General features: G+C 40.4%; 1 protein-coding gene across 1 annotated transcript in view; it reads right to left on the bottom strand.

Annotated features, from left to right (window-relative positions):
- LOC309486544 (uncharacterized protein) overlaps positions 1–13,995 on the bottom strand; it is a 30,613-nt gene that overhangs the window by 13,880 nt on the left and 2,738 nt on the right. The window contains exons 4-17 of the mRNA XM_082153892.1: positions 11,926–12,319; positions 6,936–7,013; positions 6,740–6,841; positions 6,607–6,660; positions 2,248–2,301; positions 2,117–2,170; positions 1,983–2,036; positions 1,688–1,741; positions 1,531–1,584; positions 1,379–1,432; positions 665–718; positions 490–534; positions 348–401; positions 196–249 (exon numbers count right to left, since the gene is read on the bottom strand). Coding sequence (XP_082010018.1) covers positions 196–249; positions 348–401; positions 490–534; positions 665–718; positions 1,379–1,432; positions 1,531–1,584; positions 1,688–1,741; positions 1,983–2,036; positions 2,117–2,170; positions 2,248–2,301; positions 6,607–6,660; positions 6,740–6,841; positions 6,936–7,013; positions 11,926–12,319 — 1,159 coding nt within the window. The remainder of the gene's footprint in view (positions 1–195; positions 250–347; positions 402–489; positions 535–664; positions 719–1,378; positions 1,433–1,530; positions 1,585–1,687; positions 1,742–1,982; positions 2,037–2,116; positions 2,171–2,247; positions 2,302–6,606; positions 6,661–6,739; positions 6,842–6,935; positions 7,014–11,925; positions 12,320–13,995) is intronic.

The following is a 13,995-nucleotide window of genomic DNA, read 5'->3' as shown; positions in this document are numbered from 1 at the left end:
AGCAGATTTTAAACAGTAGTTTAGTATATAAAAATTACATTATTTAAGTGTGTGCATCAGAGGAAAAATACAGGTCAAGAAATGTTAAATATCAAATGTCATGAAAATCATTCTGTTCCTCTATATTTTTTATTACAAGAATGGTTTAATCCTTAGGTTTCTTAGGAAGTGGTTGATTAGGAAGAGTTAAGTTACCCTTTCGCCAAGTTGTCCATGTCTTCCCTCGGGTCCCTGTGGTCCTTGATAAGCCTGCATGCATTTATACCATGACATTTTAAGCAAGCTAGTGGGCATGAACGCATTGGAAAACATTATTTCTGAACTTAATATGAAACCACAATCTATACCTCAATTCCAGGGTCTCCGTCTCGTCCTTGCAAACCTGGATCACCAACTATACCCTGATATATTCAAATGAAGCAACACTAGACATTTCACTTACTGGTCAACAAATGATTTGTCATTATAACCGGTTGTCAAGTTACCAACCTTTTCCCCCATTCCACCAACTCTTCCTTTTGGGCCTAGAATACCCTGTGGAGAGTAAAAAGATAGGTGTGTGCCAAATAAAAATGTTTTCCATCATTCAACTGACTGGTTAAGCTTAGCAGAGGACTGTAAAAAGCAGCATGATTTGTGGGAATGTGATAACTAGTATACGTACTGGCTTTCCCTTTTCTCCAGGTGTTCCTCGCTCACCGGGATCTCCCACAATCCCCTGTCACAGAGAAGAGACAGATTATAAACATCAAGTCAGATTCCCATGATATTTGCATCATTTAAAAAAGACTACATGCTTTACTACTTGGGATATCAACGGATTGTATATGGCAGGACGTCCACACAAGCTGGGTCAGAATCTGTATACGATCTTAGAAATACTGAATTGAGCTTTAATATTCCCCCAAACCACCATATTTTCAAAGCTGGCATTTGCAAACAATTTTGTTGATGTTTAAATTGTCCCTGCAGACAGTTTTATTCCTCTTCAAACCCCAAAAGATCAGGAATTTGAAGCTTGTGGGTTTCCTTGAAGCTTTGCATTCCTTTTACCAGCCCATAATGTTGTAAAATCGTCCCAAAACAAATACTAAATAAATAAATAATCGCAATAAGTCTAATATTAGGCATTATGTTGTTTCATCATAATAAAGTTTGTTCTTTTGATTTTGGGGTAAAATTTAGGCCAAACATTTTTAGTTTTTCATGAGATTCACCCTCAGAATCCTAAAACGTTTCCACCTTGTCCTCCATGAATACAGAGACTTGCACATGCATAGATAATCCAATAAGTTGTCAAATTTTTAATTTAAGATCGACCCATGGCTTTCAAATGTCATGCAGCAAAATGCAGAAGGTCCCCAGTCTGTTTTTATACCAGATGACCCCGTGGTCCTCGAGATCCTTCAGCTCCGGGTAAGCCTTCATTTCCCTGTTCCAAGAAAGAATGGGAATTGTGAGATTTCCAACCAAACACAGCAACAAATGTTTTAGAGACAAAAACAAAGCAGAGTGAGGGAGAAAACATACCTTCACTCCCTGATAGCCCGCAATCCCCTCGTATCCCCGTTCTCCTGCTGCACCCTGGGAGATGTGGTGGGGAGCGAATGAGTCATTCATATCCCCAATAACACAATCCATCTCACATATATTTTATCGAAGCAAAGTGTTTTAGAACAGAACGTACAACTTCCCCCTGCTGGCCGGTTTCACCCATCTCTCCAGGTGTCCCTCGCACTCCCTTTGATCAGATGCATACCATTACACATACAGTACAATGTCCATTGCATTGCTTACAATGATGTGTTCAAGCAATGATACAGAACATAATAATATTTTTGTGTGTTATTTTTTGCACAAAAACTACAATCGACAAGGTATCAGTGCTGTTGCATTAAATAAAACATCAACCATATTGGCTGTTTCTGCAACCAGCTGGTGTCTAAATGTGATTTAGTTGACTACAATAATGCTGTTTTTACCTTATGGCCTGAAGCTCCTGTTAGCCCTTTCAGGCCTTTGGGTCCTCTGTCACCCTGTGTGAGAGATAAGACCATTTGTCATTGCAAAGCTACTAGGCTGTCAAAGTGGGCTTTGTATTTGTTTAATGCATTACCTCCTGGCCATGAAGTCCTCGCATACCCTTTTCTCCTTTGATACCTTCTTCACCCTGTGGGACACAAGTTGACCCGTGAGTGGGTCTGTACAACAGTGCCAACCCAGAGACCGTACAATGAAGCCACTCACCTTAGGCCCAGGTTCTCCTATGTGTCCATAATCTCCAGTCTTCCCACGTATCCCCTGCAACAAGAAGGTTTGAGATGAATGCTTGCAAAATGGCTTGTAATAGTAAATAGAATGTAACAACGGCAACAGATGCAGACTTTAATTGGCCAATAAGGTTGGCCAAAGACGTAAAGAACTCTGTTTACGGTGCTGGAAAAAGGCAGCATGTATTCCACTATATGACAGCCTGGAGCTACAGAATGACTGGAAACGGTTCCCTCCATGTTGGTATAAAAATGCACTTGACCAAACAGGATCCACGCTCACACAGTTGAACAACTGCCAATAGCTTTCAGGGATATAATGAGAAAAACCTACTCTGAATGGCAAGCAGTGGAAGTTCTAAAGTTCTTATGGCCTGTACACAGTTTGTTTTCTTGCAAATGTATTTCTTAAAACGTAAATGCATTAACAATATGTTGGTGATTTAATGCTTCAGAACAAAGAACAGTGATTTAACTTGCTCTTGCACCACAGAGGTCAAATGTGTAATTTGGTCGAGTCATGTAATATGTCTTTCTTCCCTTCATTTGTAAGCCATTATCATGCAGCTTTTTTCTTCACTGGTTTTGGGGAGAAATCTGTGAAGTTTTCCAAAATAAATGTAAACATGTTAAAGCAGGGCTCAGTAGTTTCGGGATTTCTTCGCTGTATTCTCGCTTTTTGCTCGCAGGTTTCTCTCTAGAGCTCCCCCCACAGCTTCGGAATAGATATTTGACAACACTGTTGTAAAATCTCGTTGTTGATTCTCAGACACCAGAGGCTATAGATCAACGACATCAAAGCAGATGGGACGTTCTTTAAAACGTCTTCTTCATTCGGGTTCGAACAGCGTGAGGGAGCGCAATAATGACTGCATTTTAGCAGATTTCTTTTGGCCGTAAAGCAATTGTTTACATCGCGAGACCTGATATCACGCGAGACTTCCTGACGCGGCGGCCCGCCGGCTCAAAGTTGCAAGTGCGTATTTTCCGCTCACGGGCAACAGGGGGGTGCGAAACGACCACCATTAAACCCGAAATAAGTAATATAACCATTCCAATGACTCCGAAGCTGTTCAGTTAAGGTAAAAAAAGTTACTTAGTTCACCTTTAAATGGATGTGAGAACCTCTTAAGGCCTGTTTCACACTAGATGTGAAAGCAGAGTATGATCAACACATTTTTTAGAGCATTCGCACTGCATGTCAAGGCAGCGCATAGCATGAGCAAAGCAGACGCTTCCAGCGTCCAGAGCTGTGAACTTCATTTTTACTGTGCTGCTCATACTCAGTTAAAGCAACAATGCATTGTTCATGGTCAAAATGCCCTGGATTGACACAAAAAATAACTACACAACATGTTATTTGGTTATCTGAGGCAATCATAAACAGACACACTTGGCAGGCTGAATATGATTGGATGACTACATCGACTGCAGTTTCATTACATGCACCAAAAACATTTTCACCAGTGTGAAAGGACAATTGGCACTCACTTCCTTCGCACTGCCTACCCTTCCGGTGTGAAACAGGCGTAAGCCTTGTTGACACACTGACAGCGATTAAACCCCTGGAGGTGCTGAGTCTCTTTGCTGTTGGTTGCTTGTAGCCATTCCTACTGAACTGCAGTTTCCAGTGGTGGATCACTGAGTGCATTCCCATTGCTCTCCACATTGCATCACTGCTCTTTTTCATAAGGTTGAACTCTGCTCAACTTTGTTGCTTTTAAGTTGCTTTGCTCATTCGTCACTTTCAGCAAAATGACTGGCTATTATAAAACACTGAGTCACTTAAGCAGTTAGCAGTTAGCTAGCAGTTAGCCAACAGCTTCCTCAGTGCATTAAATTCTGTGTTACAGCCACACTTTGCAATTAGTGGAGTAACCTTTGGGAAAAGGGGTTCACAAAACACAGTAAAGACTTTTACAAACTCTTCCAGGTACAAACGAGACCACACACAGCAGCAGATAAACAGTGTGTTTGCACTCAGTAGGGCCCCCCAGACAGATCCCCTCCTACAGAGCTCTGACTGTACCAGATTATCAAAGTAATGAACATGTGCGTTTTTGGAAAGATAGTATAGATTCTCTGACTGATTAGCATGAGTGTCTTCAACGTTAGTAATTGGAAAAAAGCGCGTTCACTCCGTCACATGCTGCCGGGGCTTACTTTTAAAGATATTATTCCAGCACACCACAGAGAACTGGACTCGGATCAAAGAGGTAAATTAGTCATAACTCTGGGGTGGAAAGAATCAAGTTTTCCCCCCAAGGTTGCTCACGAACATGAACTGCGCTTGCATAGCCCAAATGTATACAAGTAATTGGATCCTGATGCGCTATGCCATGTCCTTTAATTAAGCTGATCGGCAGACGTTGTCCTGTATATTTGCAGGGCCTGTTTAGACACTAATGGTTTAGACTCCCTTTGACTTCTTCTCAGAGACTGGGAGAATGACGCCACAACTGATTTTTCCGTTTATTTATTTATTTATACCCCTGCAACTCAAAAGCAAGTGGGTGTACCGTAAATATAATGATTCTGGAAGCATTTTAAAGTCACATTTCGTGCTGTGTCTCAGAACATTTCCAACAGAGCAACGATACCAGAAGTTTTTTTGATAATGTGTAAACTTTTCAAGACCTACCATGAACTATGAAGTTGTTAAGTGCTGATATAGTTTTGTTTTTTGTTTTTTTGGAAGCCACAAGTCACCATTATTTCAAATTAATGGGATGAGTAGTTAATTCAAAGAATTTACGTATACAGTGTCTTTTCTCTTTTTTTTTTCTTTTTTTAATCCAATCTTTGGGACTGACTCTCACCATTGACATGTTGCAAAAAAATGCATGTGTTTGTTTAGACAGTGTTGTGTATAAATCTATATCCATCGGTTGCCATTGTAATGAGATATAAGAGAGTAGCTGTCAATATTGAGAGAGAAGGAAAACTGGAAATTTTGCCTCTGCTTATGTTCAACTCATAAGATATATAAGACTTCATAAACATCAAAGACGTTACTGTTTTTAAACATTCATGCATATACTGTTCAAAACTGCTCACATCACACATTCACCACTCGATTGAATGCTGCATGAGTGTAAATGAGTGAATCAGACAACTGTAGACTCTACTGCACTGTCAACATTACTATCATGTCGCATCCCAAATGAAGACAAATAAACTACTTGAAATCTGATCTGACCATTAAGACTTTAACGCATTTCCAAAAGTCTGACTTAAATCAGATTTCAAACCACATATGAATGTGGTTTGGATTGGGTTTGTAAAATTTGGAATCATGTGGTTTTTTTGCTGTTTGGACTACAAACAACTAAAGGGATTTTACAATACAGTAAGCCAAAAAATGCTTGTCTGAACAAAGCCAAAAAAAATGCTTGTCTGAGCAAAGCCAAGACAATTGCTTAGAAACCTTCCAAGACAACTATATGGTTGAACCTTTCCAGTTCAGGCAAGATATTTAGAATTGATATAATATAATATAATATAATATAATATAATATAATATAATATAATATAATATAATATAATATAATATAATATAGTTGATATAATATAATACAATATGATATATGTTTACCATTACCTTTTTATTTTTTTTTGTTCTTAAAAGCTCTTAAAAGTTCTTCTTGTGTCATCAGCCAATCAGCATTATGATGGTGTAAATTGTATTGTGATTAATCACATGGCATTTACAGCTCAGATTATTGCTGAAAATCCTTATGGTTCCGTGAACAAAGACGGTAGATTGCAAATCTCAGACTTCCAAGGATTATTGCACCAGCTAAGAAACTACCGTTGAGAGATTATAGACCTTCTTGGTTTGTCCTTACAAGAGTGCCTGCAAGTGGCAATTTTACTTAACACTGCTTTACACACAGGTTTTTCTTAATTGTTAAGAAAGCCACATACTTCTGATGGGCTTTAGTTATTATAGAATAGTAACAGCCAATCTCTGACAGTGATTACTGTTGCTGTCAGTAAATAAAAACCTACCACAGGATGCTCTGCCGAAAGAGAGAAGCCACAGTGTTTACCATTTTCTCAAAGCGAGTCCTGACTCTTGTTTCCATCATGCTGTACTTCAGTAATGCTTAGACTTCCATTTTCCACAACTTCACTTCCCAGAGAGGATCTATTCCTGGTTAATTCCCTCTTCTTTCAATCCTCTCTGCTTGCTGTCATTCCAGACTGTGCATGTTTGTCCTTTAATGCCCTCTCATTAAGACCTTAATGACCAGCGACTACTGTTTGTTGTTTGAGCAACTCAAACACAGCAGAGTCCCACACTATGGTGAGAGTTTTCAGACAGGACTCTTACCCAGTTGCCCAGTCTGCCTGGCTCTCCCGTATTCCCTGGCAGGCCTCTGTGACCCTACGGAAGAAGGATACAGTTGTAGAGATTGCATTACAGAGTTTATTGTTTAGAAAGAGAGAACACAGGTTTTGGCTACCTTGGGTCCTGGCCGTCCCTGGACACCCGGTTGTCCATGTACACATTTACAGTTTGCTCTTCCTCTTCCTGCAGTCAAACCAATCTCGGCATATCCTCCGCACTGTTGAGGATCAAGCTGATGAGAACAGGCTGACGAACAGCTGAAAGCTCAAGCAGAAGAAGGCAAGATCCCACACACGGGGCAACTGACTCACCACGCCGGAGAGTTCACAGCAGCCTTCAGAGTATGCCTGATCGGCATCACACGAGACTTGCATCTTTTGCAGATCCACCTGCACAAGCAAGAAATACTTATCAGATATATTATTACATTTATACTTGGGTATGCTTGGCTCATAGACCTTATCCTCCAGAGAAACATGCATGCAGTCGTCTCTAGAAAAATGGTGTCTTTGAACTTTGAAGTTTTTGCAGTAGCTCTGTATATTTCTCTGTTGTAGAGTAATAAGCTAGTGAAGAAGATTTACTTATTGTAGAGTTAACAGGTTATTATGAGCATTGCAATGTTTAAAGCAGATGTCTTAATAAATGTCAGTAGACCGGGAAGATTTTAAAACGAGCGTCTCATTCATAAATACGTAAGATCTCTGTGGAAATACAAACCGGAAGAAAAAAGACAACAAGCTCAGCGCTGAATAGGGTGTAGACATAAGGCCTATACTGACTTGGCTTATACTAGTATACAGCAAAGTTAATGTGTATTTGGACTATCTTTGTACTTGTTTTTGATCAATATATTCTTAAGAAAATTATCATTTCAACCCATGCTCATTAGAAATACGTGCCTGTGGAGACAATTCTGCTAAATAATATTACGTTGCTTCTTGCACATTTCGTAATGCTTTCAAAGTGAAATGTCTAGTGAGTGGCTCTAAAACTCTGGCAACATTTTATTACATTGGTTGTTGTATAGTACAGTATCACAGCAATACAGAAATGAAATGTCCGGTGAGTGGCACTATGTTAATTCTCTATGACGTTTGAAAATAACGAAACACTAAAACCCACCCGATAGTGAGAGACGGGAGATAAAAACACATTTGCTGAAGGAATCCAGCTTCTACAAGTCTTTGAGCTCTTTTATCGTGACTCGTGTTTCACTGGACTCGTACCGCTGCGCTCCACATCGAGAGTTCAGTGCTGTACCTGGTGAGCTGCCGAGCAAGTTTACAATGTCATAAAAGCCAATCATGGAGCTGGTCATGTGATGTAGACATCAAAATGTATTTGTTTTTAAATCATGCACAATGGTAAAAGTGTTTTGAGGTCATGCTATAGTATTGTGCAAGGAACGGCACCATAGGCGGAGCATGTGTAAAGCCTAGCCTTCCACTGGCCATGGTTTGAAAATTAAACCTGGCTTTGGCAAAAAATACACCTGCACATTTAAACTAAATCTAGTAATAGAGTGAAAATGAAAATGAAATGAAAGTGTCGATTGCGGCATTAAATTTAGATCTGCTCATGTTGCATCATACTTTTTACGCATTTTACAGAGTTGCGCACTATAACCAATCACACACAACTCTACTGACTTTATGAATGCAACGGCCAATCAGAGGCATTAAGATTAGTAATCGCTGAAACGCCAGAGTTTTGTTCAGTGCACGAACTGAACTCTCGCGAATACTCTCATAATAATCTGATAAACATAAACAGATTTGGTGATTGTGCTCTTGAAAGCGTCAAAACTAATATAAATAGGTTGTTCTATTTACAATGTATTTTTGCACAAACATATCTGATGATTTCTTGAAAGCAATGGCCAATCAGATGCGTTTAAGTTAGAATCCCCTCACCACTCAAAACGGCAGAGTTTTTGTCCAGTGCTGAGATCTGCACACTGAAATCATCTTGTTATAATTCAACTTGTATATCTATATAAGATATTTATTGTACAGTAAACTTAATCAATTAGCAGAACTTTGTGAGACTGCAATGAATTAAGATGAGTGACAGCTTAGTTATTAAGGGAGCGCTTTTATGCACGCTTGCTAGGCTTTTTGATCAATTCAGAATTTGAATAAAAAAGTGTGTATTGCTGCATTAGGTAAGGGTAAGGCAATAGCTATTTATTTATTCGAACTGGCTGCCATGCCAAATCACACATATGCTTGCCTTTTCAAATGATAGTGGTTTGTGAACATAACCATTTTAATAACAAGAGCGTTTATGCTGGATGTGTAGATTGTTGATAGGCAACACATAACATTCTATGTGTTTTTAAGGAGGAACCCTACCCTTACCCTAGAGTTGGTTCAACCTCCGCCTATGAAAGCTAAAAAAAGAAGTCTTTATTAATCGATAATCTGCCCATGTAATCATAATTTGTGTGAAAATCCCATTTTAATGTATGGTTACCCTTCACACTATAGAATATTGGAGCAGAAATGTCATTAAAATTAGCTGAAATGCCCCCAACATTCAATATATACAGTATGGTGACAAAAATGCCCCTGTAATGAGTTCCTTTTTATATATATTTATAACATGATATACACAAGCAGTGCTGTTTTTAAGGCTGGTTGACTGGTAAAAGCCGTATGTAGTGTCTTTTTATTGAATTCATTGATTAAATTTAAGAATTTGCCATAACAAAATGACAAAAAATTTTTTTAAAAAATACTCTTCATCTCCAGCTTATTGCTCAAAGTGTTACTATTTCAGAGGTTTGATATCTTCACACAACTGAGAGAGCAACTCCTGAATTATATTGTATTATAATGGCTATTTAATATTACCAAACTCATAACAAACTCAAAGTACTGTTACACTTAAGTACACTAAAACAAAGTGCTACGAACATATTTAACACTTTTAACAGTCCTGTTCCCCATGTACACACTATGTAGCCTACTTATTATGACCGCCGCTAGCGTAGCTAGCCGGTCATATAGGGATTGTCAAAGTTTTTTTTTTTTTTTTTTTTCGTCACCTTACTGAATTTTTCGTCAACGATACCAGGGACACCGAAACACCGGGGAACATGAAATTTGGTGGGCATGTAGCCCCACTAGACTTCTAAGGAAAAATTTCGTTTGGTCCCCGGGGGCCACTCCCCCCCCGCGCTGGGCCCCCCCAAACCCAAAAAAATTCAGTTTTTCCTAAATAACTACCTGAACCGTGGCACCGAGGATGAAGAAATTTTTATGGTATGTTGGTCTACTAGACTTTTACGGAAAAATTTCGTTTGGTCCCCGGGGGCCACTTCCCCCCCCCCGCGCTGGGGCCCCCGTAAATTTTTCATCAACCATACCAGGGACACAGAAACACCGGGGAACATGAAATTTGGTGGGCATGTAGCCCCACTAGACTTCTAAGGAAAAATTTCGTTTGGTCCCCGGGGGCCACTCCCCCCCCGCGCTGGGCCCCCCCAAACCCCAAAAAATGCAGTTTTTCCTAAATAACTACCTGAACCGTGGCACCGAGGATGAAGAAATTTTTATGGTATGTTGGTCTACTAGACTTTTACGGAAAACTTTCGTTTGGTCCCCGGGGGCCACTTCCCCCCCCGCGCTGGGGCCCCCGTAAATTTTTCGTCAACGATACCAGGGACACCGAAGCACCGGGGAACATGAAATTTGGTGGGCATGTAGCCCCACTAGACTTCTACGGAAAAATTTCGTTTGGTCCCCGGGGGCCACTCCCCCCCCCGCGCTGGGCCCCCCCAAAACCAAAAAAATTCAGTTTTTCCTAAATAACTACCTGAACCGTGGCACCGAGGATGAAGACATTTTTATGGTATGTTGGTCTACTAGACTTTTACGGAAAAATTTCGTTTGGTCCCCGGGGGCCACTTCCCCCCCCGCGCTGGGGCCCCCGTAAATTTTTCGTCAACGATACCAGGGACACCGAAACACCGGGGAACATGAAATTTGGTGGGCATGTAGCCCCACTAGACTTCTACGGAAAAATTTCGTTTGGTCCCCGGGGGCCACTCAACGCAAGCATGCACACACACTGACATCCACACGCACAGACACACACCCATACACACACATACAAATCCACATGCACAGACACACACACACAAACACACACGCGCACACATGTACGCACACATACATACACGCACAGACACACACACACACACACAGACACACACATACACAAACACACACACATACATATACACACACACACACACACACACACACACACACACACACACACACACACACACACACACACACACACACACACACAGACAGACATGCACATACTATTACTTTTTTTAGGTATATACATAAACACGCAATACAGCCAAATTACTCCACGTCATTTATTTTTGTGGAAAGCCAGTGCAGGCCTGAGCGGCGGTCATATTTTGTACCGCGATGCGGTACATCTAGTTATAGTAATTTCAATAACTGGGTAATAACTTTCTTAGTACACTATAAGTGCACGTACTGTAAAATAAACTTGTGCGTGGGCAAATTTAATCTAAAAAACTACTGAATAGTGCACTTATACAAGTATACTTGGAAAATATGGAAAACTTCACTTTAAAAATATAGCTCTCATTTATTTATTTATTTATCTGCAATTTCATTGATATTATTTAGTACACTTGAGTTAATTAGGAAGCGTCTATAACGCCAACTCTAAAATTGGGGTTTCTCACGCTCGCGTGCAGTCATGGTCTGACGATTATGATATTATTCATCGCAATGTATTGAATCATGATATGTATTTCATTAGGTAGTTACCCATCCCTCGCTACTAAACACAGGTCAAGTATACATTGTTGGAATTAAAAAAACAACAACAACCAAAACCATTGTTGACCCAAAAATGTAATTCTGTCATCATTCACTCATACCCATATGACTTACTTTCATGCTGATTCATGCTTATCTTTTCCATAAAACAAAAGTGAACGAGTGCTCAAGTTTCACAAATGACAAAATGCGTTATAAAGGTAAAGCAAAATGTAACTCTAAATCTCAATTACTACTCATATCCACATGTAGCAAGGTCATCGTGAGACTAACAAGACACATGAGAACCAACTGGAGGGAATAATGTTCAGCAAACATTCAGTTATAAAAGTTACATTTCAGAAATAAATTTCAAGTTTGTTACTTCTCCTTTTGAGTATATAGACCATACACAACATGCTGGTGAGTAAATGATGACAGCATTCCTGGTAAATCTATACTGGAGTCTGTCCCTGGTACTCACCGAGACCGAGCGGTCCCCTACAGCCCTCTTGGCGATGGAGGTAAAGCCTTTCCGGATCACCGGCCGCGGCTCGTCCAGAGGCTCCACGCTGACCTCCTCACAGTCCACCAGGAGCTTCACCTGCTCTCCTTTCACACTCAGTGCCAGCTTGTGCCACTCGCCGTCAAAGAGTTTCTCCACCCTCTGGAAGGTCCGCAGCATCTGTGTACCTTGTGGGCTGGTGTAGAAGAAGTCCAGGGTTTTGGTGTCGCCCTGAAAACGAAGGCCCACCTGGTCCCGTCCTTCAGGGTCACTGACTTGCCACAGATTCCAGGATGTTTCAGCAGAGTCCTTGGTTACTTTGAAGGTGGAGATGATAGAGTAGTCTGATGGTAGACCTCCTGGGTAGATGTCGCTGGATGGAGGGATGGGTGAGAGCGTATGCGCAGTTCACAGGGAAAAGAGAAAGGAAGGAAATTTCAGTGCAGACAAGGCCAAATCAGAATCAACCTGTGCGCATCTCCAAGCAACACAAAGTACTGGTGGTTTTGTTTCTGAATGAATCAGTGTTGTTGAAAGAATTGGTTGAGTGAATGATTCAATAAGTCACTCATTTAAACTTGCCAACCTGTCTAAAGACATCCCCAGCACTAATGCGCAGACATGTCAGTATGTCTAGAACGTGCAAACACAGACGAGAGGATTGAAGAAAGTTGGGCTTGAATCAGCACTCTTGGAAAGTTGGAGATTTTCTTATGGAGATTATATGAATGTTATAAGCAGGGCTTGACATTAACACTCACCAACCCACCAAATGTGTGTGTGTTTCAGCAGTGGTGTGTACGCAGTCACTCCTACTTTCCACTTTGGCGGGTTGAATTTTATATAATGTATATATTTTTCTATTGTAGTCTTAAAAATGCATCTGAAATAATAACCTAAGAGTAATGCAGTGTTGTCAAAAATATAGATTTTTTGATACATCGATACTGAAAGATCTGAAACACTTCCAATACTCATTGAATAGACACACGAGACCAGCGTCTCTTTCTCTCTCTCTCATCTCTCCGACAGCGAGTTACACACAAACCCGCCTCCACTCACTCACTCGTTTCATTTGCTCCGGATGAATATTGTTGGCATTACAGGGCTTGAATTTCGGCGTGGGATTGCACGTATTGCGCATAATTTTAGTCATTCCCGCAAATCTGGGCTCACACCTAAAGCGCGCACACATGAAGTGCTCAGTACTAAACTGAGTTCTTTTTCGCTGCTTATTGCGCTTAAATGGTCAAATACACACAAAATAATGTCAAAATGCCGGACTTGGTGAGTATTCATGTAAACACAGTCTGTTATGTTTTAAACATACAATATGTAAATTTTTCCGCCGCTAGGGGTCGCTAACCTCTTACAATAACAAAGGCGTAGTTTGATGACGCAACATTTGCTAAGCATTATGGATCTTGTCGTCAACGTCAAGCCGACCGATCTAATAATGTTTATGGATGAGTGAATGCATCGATGTTTTTATCATGACTGTGATATGAAGCAGGTCGGGATTGCTGAGAGACAGCTATCAGCTCCACACGCGACACGAGTCCCGCGGATATAAAAGGAATATGGACATTTCATTCTACCGAACTACACGCAAGTGCAGAATTACTACTCACAGGTCAGTTTATTAGACAAATTAAGACTTATGAGGTAACGCAGCGCTGTTTCACTTGGTCTAACATTACACTATCACACTAAACTACATTTGAATGTGTTGAAATTTGTTATTCTATGTGATAGTTTGTCTGTATGAGACTAGCAGTGAGCTCAACATTAGAATAACATACAGATCATATTCTAACATTTTATCACTGTTGAACTATATAACATTGATTAGTTTTATGTAAATGTGCTCACCTGTTAAATAAAGTACATGTAGAAGCGGTCGAAGTCTCGGACGTGGAGCTCTCGGCATCTCGAAAACACCGCGCTGATATTGATTCTCGTTTTAGTTCTCCTTTTTTATCCAAAGTCTGCTTGCCATGGTCCATAATGTTTGACACAACAGCGTGCAGATAGACATTATGAACTACA

Source organism: Leuciscus leuciscus (genome assembly GCF_965113295.1).
Source record: "Leuciscus leuciscus genome assembly, chromosome: 22".
NCBI lineage: Eukaryota > Metazoa > Chordata > Actinopteri > Cypriniformes > Leuciscidae > Leuciscus > Leuciscus leuciscus.
The sequence above is the reverse complement of the archived record's forward strand: the minus strand, read 5'-3'. Positions and strand labels throughout refer to the sequence as shown.